The 7219-nt window shown below is 36.8% G+C and overlaps 1 protein-coding gene and 1 long non-coding RNA gene across 2 annotated transcripts in view; both read left to right on the forward strand.

Moving 5' to 3' along the window:
- Nucleotides 1–650: 650 nt before the first annotated feature.
- LOC107833641 (uncharacterized) lies at nucleotides 651–4125 on the forward strand. The gene is made up of 4 exons (XR_001659406.1): nucleotides 651–992; nucleotides 1821–1875; nucleotides 3390–3514; nucleotides 3604–4125. It is a non-coding gene; the product is annotated as an uncharacterized LOC107833641 (long non-coding RNA).
- A 1459-nt stretch (nucleotides 4126–5584) lies between these two features.
- The window catches only part of mtx1a (metaxin 1a), a 10477-nt gene continuing 8842 nt past the window's right edge, over nucleotides 5585–7219 (forward strand). Inside the window, exons 1-2 of the mRNA XM_007576922.2 lie at nucleotides 5585–5715; nucleotides 6555–6581. Coding sequence (XP_007576984.2) covers nucleotides 5617–5715; nucleotides 6555–6581 — 126 coding nt within the window. The 5' untranslated portion in view covers nucleotides 5585–5616. The remainder of the gene's footprint in view (nucleotides 5716–6554; nucleotides 6582–7219) is intronic.

Genomic DNA, 7219 nt, shown 5'->3' on the forward strand with positions numbered 1-7219 from the left:
GAATATTCAACTTTGCTATCATCAATACATCAAAAGAAAACCTCTGTGCAAAATGGGGTTAAAACATGAACAGCTCCCTGAGAGGTTTATTTTTTTCATTGCGCCCCCCCTGCAATGGCATTGCGTCCACCCTAGGGGGCACGCCCCACACTTTGGGAACCACTGAGCAACATCTAAAAAAACTACAAAATCCTTAAAACGTTCAATGTTTTCTGTTAACACAATGAGTAAAATATTTCAAACCAAGAAAACTGAGTGGAAGGAAAAAGTGTATTAAGTAATGGTGTCCTAGCATCCAGGATAAGCACTGATTTGACAGGATTGTCATTCAGATCCTTGAAAAACTTTGTGAGATCTTTGCATGGAGCCGAAGCATCAAGCAACACAATGGGGCTTCCTGGATTTGGGTTTTCATTCTTTGTTAACCAGAATCATCAAAACTACAAGAAATAAAAACTTTACATATTTTATTCAAGGTGTAATAAATCTACATAACTGATGCAACATGGAGGACAAAAATAATGAACTTTTTCATCATATTCTAATTTTCTGAGCTATGCATCCACCACATGTGACACTTTTTTTTAAAAAGGTTTTTTGTGGCCTTTATTTAAAAAATGTTATGACAGGAAAGCAGGTAATGAAAGAGGGAAGACATGAGGCAAAGGTCAGCAGGCCAGGATTTGATCCTGCGACGGCCACATCTGGGACCAAGGCCTCCTTATTTGGGTTGTGCTTAACCCCTGTGCCACCACAGAACCCCGACACATTTTTATAGCTAAACTCTTGCGATTTTCTGGAAATAAAATCCTCCGTTAACGGTTTAAATCATCTAGATTTAATGGATCTGAATGGTGCGTCCAGCTGCAGAATAAACCTGATGGTTAGAAACTTTGTTTTCCAGACTCTAACTTTCCTCTGGCTGCTGCTGTGACCTTTGGAGTCCTGCTGGTGGTCACCACCCTCATCCTCCTCATCTTCATCTTTAAAAGGTACCGCAGTAGTGCTAATGTGCTAATAGAGTAGCTGAGGGCTAACTTTGAAAATGTTTACTGCACTTAGCTTCCTATTTTTCCTGATAAATTTTCAAGCGCTTGGCTGTTTTGTAAACTTTTAGTTGAACAAAGGTTGACATCTGTTTTCAGGACTGTTAAAGATTCTTTAAATAGATGTTTATATTCACACTCTTATTTTGAAGTTTTTTACTCTGCAGTCCTGTTTCCTCTCTTCACCATTCTCTTTCTGTTTCTCCTCAAATAATTTTATTTAAAACAAGAAACATTCAGGAATAAACTAAAATAGACAGAAGAAAACAAGATAGAAATATAAATTCAATATCTAAAAGGGATTATAGAACATTTAAATAATAACGTAAAATTTAAATTTTGCTCGAGGGTTGTAGTCTTTTAAGAGCAGATAGAATTTAAATTGAAGTTTAGCATTAGCCATTAGCTTCAACTAAATACTGTGTTGGTGTAGCACTTTCATGTGCTAATTATTAACTAATTATTATACTAATTATTAACTAAATTTAATAATTAGTGTTTTAGGTTTAGCACAGCTAGTATTTTAATTAGCAGTGTCTGGGTGTTTCCAGAACCTTCCCAAGACAAACAGGAAGCTGAGTAATTAAAACTTTACTTAGGAATCAGTTTATTAAACCTTCTCACCCACATTCAGCCACCAAAGCGCGCCACCACCTTCTGTGATGTCATCAGGGTGGAGTTAAAAATAGGTTACCATTAAAATACGAACATCAATGAGGATTATTTCTTCATTTGATTAGTTCTTTCTGTGTTTAAAACCTTTGTTTGTTACAGGAAGCGAACAGCAGCAGGGAGTTCAAACATCAGGAGAGGAGAAACAGAGCTGAAGGTGACTTCCTGTTTGTCATCGATTCTGTGGCGATGCTTGGATATTCATGTCTTAATTTATTCATTTATTAACCTCTATTTATGAGGGCAGAGGTCAGGAAGGGACGAGGAAGTAAAAGCAAGATCCAATCCAAGATGTTTCTGTTTAATAATTAATTATTAAATTATTAGATTAAGTTATTAAGTAATTTTTTTATCTACATATAGTTTGCTAGCATAGCTTGCTAGCATAAGTTTACTTACTTAGCGCACTAGTTTATATTGTGTTCGTAGTTGGACAATTAAACCGATTAAGACTAATAATTAAATAACTTATCATAACATGGGAACATGCAGCTAAATGTGTAAATGTCGGTGTTTTACTTACACTCCGCTGTAATTACCCGAAGCCACGTTGTAAATCAAGATATAGTCGTTTGTGCATCACAAATATAGACTCACGTTTTGAACATTAAACTTTTTAAATATTAGAGCTGCATTTAACGGTTATTTTAGTAATAAATTAATCTATCAATTATTCTGAAGATTAATTGATTTATCAGATTTTTTTTAAATGGCACATTCTACATTTTTTTAATTTAACTACTTAAACATTTTTTATACTTTATTTAAAATACATTCAAAGATACAAATAAACAAATATTTTTTTGTTTATTTGTATCTTTCCTATTTCTTTTTAAAATAGGAAAACAAACATTTTATTGCCTAATATGCAATAACCACATTCTTTTAGTGTGAAGTGAAAAGAAAGTTGATGATTTTTGGGCAAAACACATTTACAGACAAAAGTGTTTTTTCAGTCTTCATTGCAAAATGTATCTATTTTTTTGGACAGTTTTGGCTTAATTAAATCTATGAACATGTTTTTTTTTTCAGCAAATGGCCATTTTTGAGCGTGTAAAGGATTAATCAATTAAATTGATTAATCGTTTTAGACCTATTACATAAATCACAAGTTCACTATCAATGTCGTCTCAGGACAAATGAATCTGGTTGAAATAATATATATAAAACCAGGTGTTTGCAGCTGGTCGTTTTGCAGCAGTCATTCAAACTGAGGATGCATGTGGCGACAGTGGAAAGGAAAAACTTCCTTTGAACCAGAACCAGATTGAGTTTGAGGAGGCAGCTCCCTCAAACTCTGCAGGTTTGAAGACAAAACATCGTAGAAATTGTTTGCTTTGTAAAAATTAAATAACCCTCAGGGGGTATAAATAAATTTAAACTTAACATTTTGGGCAAAACCTTTTTGCGGAATAGTTTTTGAAAGATCAAAGCCTCTTTTAGCGGATAATAAAAAATAAAAAAAATTTAAAGGCACGTGGAGCCTCTGTTTACAGAGCGAGCCGAGGTCGTGGCAGCTGGACCCACCGGTGGGTCTGTCGGGTTCTAGGGGCTAAAGATAATCAAGTCAGTTGAAAATTTTTGATACAATAAACAGTAATAAGTTTGTTCCTGCAGCTGTAGCAGTCCGTTCCTCAGTGTTCACTGTCTTCTTCTCTCTGCGCTCCTCAGACTGATCACATCTACAGCAGCATCCTGCCGCCTCTTCAGCAGGAAACAGGAAGTCAGAAACAGGAAGTAGAGGCTGAGGAGATGAGCTACGCTTCGGTCCAGTTCAAACACAACAAACTGGACAGGTAGGACATGCAGACATGACTGACTGACTGACTGACTGATGAGCTGAGACACTTTTACATTTAGAACTTCTTATTTTTATTCTGTACAGAAAAGCAGAAGAACTGGATCAGACCATCTACTCTTCAGTAGCCACCAGAGGCTGAGGTCACGACCCGCGACCTCCCATTTTAATGTGGCTGTGCTGAATCAACCAGCAACACCTTCTGGTTTAACCTCAACACAGAAGAAGAAGCAGCTGTCTGGAAGAGCTGTGCTGCAGATTAGCCTCACATGGATATTAATCCTCCATCCTGCTGCAGCAGAAGCTCAAACTGTTTCTGTTTGAGAAACCGGGTCAGAACTGAAGGAATCACAATGCTCAAGCAGAGCAGAAATATTTAACAGACAGCGTTAGAAACTGGATGGGATATAAATCATGTCACCAAATGAAATTATGGTGCTGACAAAACAAAAACAGCCTTTAAATGTGACCCAGTTCCTGTTGCTTAACTTTTATTCCTGAAATCTGTAAATATTTTCAAACACAAGATAAATTATGCTTTAACAAGAGACTGTATAGAATATGTAAATAGTATATAATAATATAAAAAATATATAAAGTTGTGCAGTATATCTGTCCTAACCAGTATTTTTGTTGTTAAAAACTCAAAGCTACGGTGGCCTATGGGTTCAAACAAGTTGCAAATACATAAATGATGAAAACTCATTATGTAGTTGCACAAACACAAAAAAACAACAAAATGCTGCAGAAAAACATTTTTCTGCATAGAAACCACAGAAAATGGAACCAAAAAACACCAAAAGCAACAAGCAGGAGGCCACGTGCTTTTTTTAAGCAATTACAATTTGAAAGTTATTGCAAGAACAAAAATTCAGAGATAAGTATTAAAAATTTATTAGTTTTTTAGGCATCGTCGACATGTTTTCTGAAAACTGGTCTGTAGATAAAAACACCTTTAAAGGAACTTGTTGTTCCTGTTTTCATTGAGGAGAAACTCTCTGCTGAAATGCAAAATCCTCAGCAAACTGGACCATCTCATAACTTCCTCTTTTAGCATCACAGTGAAACTCTAAAATGTAAATCTAGTGTTTGTGAAACCGTGTCATGTGTTTCAGAAGAAGGCAGTTTCACAACTTTTATCTCCCGAGATGTGAAGAGGAGGAAGTTCTTTCACCATTTTGGTTTTTGGGAGAAGGAACCCACCGCCGGTTACTGCAGCTCTGTCTGCTCCTACAAATGACTGAAGGCTGCAGAACTGACAGTGAATAATCAGGAGGAAGCATCAAAATCATTCATCTCTTCAGGTTTTATTTGACATAACTGGAGGAGGAGAGAGTTATTGAGTCATCACTCCTTTATAAAATAGGAATCAGATCCAAAGAAAAAGAGCGGAAGGAATACAAATTAAATGATTTCAGTTGATTTTATGGTTGAGCTCAGTTTTTCTTATATTCTGCCTTAAATAATCAGTGCTTCTCTTTTTTTAACCACTTCTGCAGATTTCTTGAGGTTAACATTTGGTTTAGAAGCTCATTTCTAACACAAGTACACTTGTGGCCAAACGTCTAACCATAACTTCCCCAAAAATCAGGTATATTTTGTGTGTCTACTGAATTTTTGAGATTAAACTTTTCAATTAAATTTGAGTTGTTTTAATATGTAGATTGGTGAATGTAACATATGCAGCTAACTGCTTTCAGTTAATCTTTTTATTGTTCATTTATTAATTATAAGACTTTAACAATATAATCTGATGTTGTAATAGAAGTTAGTTTATATATATATTTGGTTTATTATCCATATATTCTGTTTTGTTCAGCTTAAAATTATTTCATTTAATTTTCTTCACAATTATTTTATTATGTCTTCTCTAATTGAATTTATGATTTCTGTTTCACATTTGAATTTATTTCATTAGAATTACTTGCAATTTGCAAAGATTATTTGAGTCTTAAGTACAATTTTTAAGATGATACAAAATTATTTTATTTTATTTTATTATTTATTTATTTATTTTTTTATTTTATTTTATTGTGATAGCCGCCGGTGGAGAAGAACGCTCCTTTTCCGGTGTTAAAGTTCATCTTCCGGTTGAAAAAGATGGCGGCCCCCGACGAGTTGTTTTGCTGGGAAGGAGACTGGGGTTTACCGTCTGTCAGCACCGACTGCCTGGTGGTTCTGGTGAGGGTTCGGTCGCTGGTACTCTGTGTCGGTTCGTTGGCTGCCTGTCGGCGGTGTTTCTGTTACCAAAAGACGGGTTAAGTCCTCCAGCCGAACCGCTGAATGAGGCTCTGGCGCCTAAACCAGATTATTTAAACTGGTTTAAATAAACTGGTTTAATATGACGGTCAAACTGTCTTATTTTAAATGTAATTTAGTGGTTTATTTTAACGAATAAACACACGGAAGCTGATCAAACAGCTGCAGTAGTTTAACTGAGTAACTTTTCTGTCTTCCAGTGGGAAATTAAGACCAGTTAACATTAAAATAACTCGATGATAACTGCAGATCACGTGGTCTTTGGTACTTTTGAAAGTCTTAAAAATAACAACGTTAATATTCAAAAGCTTGGATTTCCTAAACCTGGAGTAGTTTTTCCTCTTGTATTCGTTTTAGTCACTGGAACCAAAAGAAAATGAAAATCAACCTTGGAAGCCTGATGGTTGCATTTTTACCTGCTGGGTTCGATTGGTCGTAGCTTTGAAAACTGTAGAAAAAACAGCAAATATACTAATTGTTTATTTGTCATTTTATCCTAACAAAGTTTACTGTATTCATCCTGAAGTATCCAGGGTGATTCATATCCTAATATGAATATGAATATTAGGATATTCATATTCTAATATGAATATCCTATTAGAATATGAATCCAGAACATCCAGATTCAACATTCATGAATCTGGATGTTCATGAATGTTGTGTAATTCTTCGGATTACCACCAGGTGGCAGCAAACTGCCGGAAAGTGTTGGAAGTTTTAGTTTCTGAATATTTTTCTTTTCCAGTTCAGCATAAATTAAAAGCATTTAGCAGTTGTAGAAAGCTCCTGTTCAGCTCAGACGTCCAGTTTCTGGATATTCCTGTGTCTCAGCTTTTGACCAGGAAGTGTTTCTGCTGCGGGTTGAAGTCAGACAGTGATTGGTTAATAAATGAACTTCCCTGGAGTCTGATTGGTTCATCTGCTTTAAGTAAACACTGCAGCTTTAAGAACCAGCAGAACTTTAAAAACATTTTCTTACATCAGACTGACGGATCAGATGATGACGACCACCCAGAATACTTTGTGTCTGGAGACCGCGCTGAGCGATTAAACCTGATCCAAACATGTTAGTGTTGGCTTCACATCAGTCAGCGGAGCAGCAGTGTATGCTGGGTAATGACGCGGGTGGGAAACCAGTTACTGAGTCACAGCTGGCTGTGGGTTTGCATGGAGGAGGCGGGGCTTCAGCCCACCTGGGCGGTTACCAGGTTCCCCCTGCCGGACTGACGCTGTGATGTCCCACCCTGTCTGAGCCCTTAAACGTTACGTAACGAACACATGCAGGTGAGTTTTACTGCAGGAGCTTCTCAGCAGCAAACTGACTTTACCTCCTGCCTGGTGATGCTGAAGCAGTACCAGAACCCAGACCCAAAGGAGCAGCACCCAGAGGAGGAGGAGCAGCAGCCAGAGGGGGAGCAGCAGCACCCAGAGGGGGAGCAGCAGC

The sequence above is a fragment of the Poecilia formosa genome, unplaced genomic scaffold, assembly GCF_000485575.1.
Source record: "Poecilia formosa unplaced genomic scaffold, Poecilia_formosa-5.1.2 Scaffold420, whole genome shotgun sequence".
NCBI classification, from domain to species: Eukaryota; Metazoa; Chordata; class Actinopteri; order Cyprinodontiformes; family Poeciliidae; genus Poecilia; species Poecilia formosa.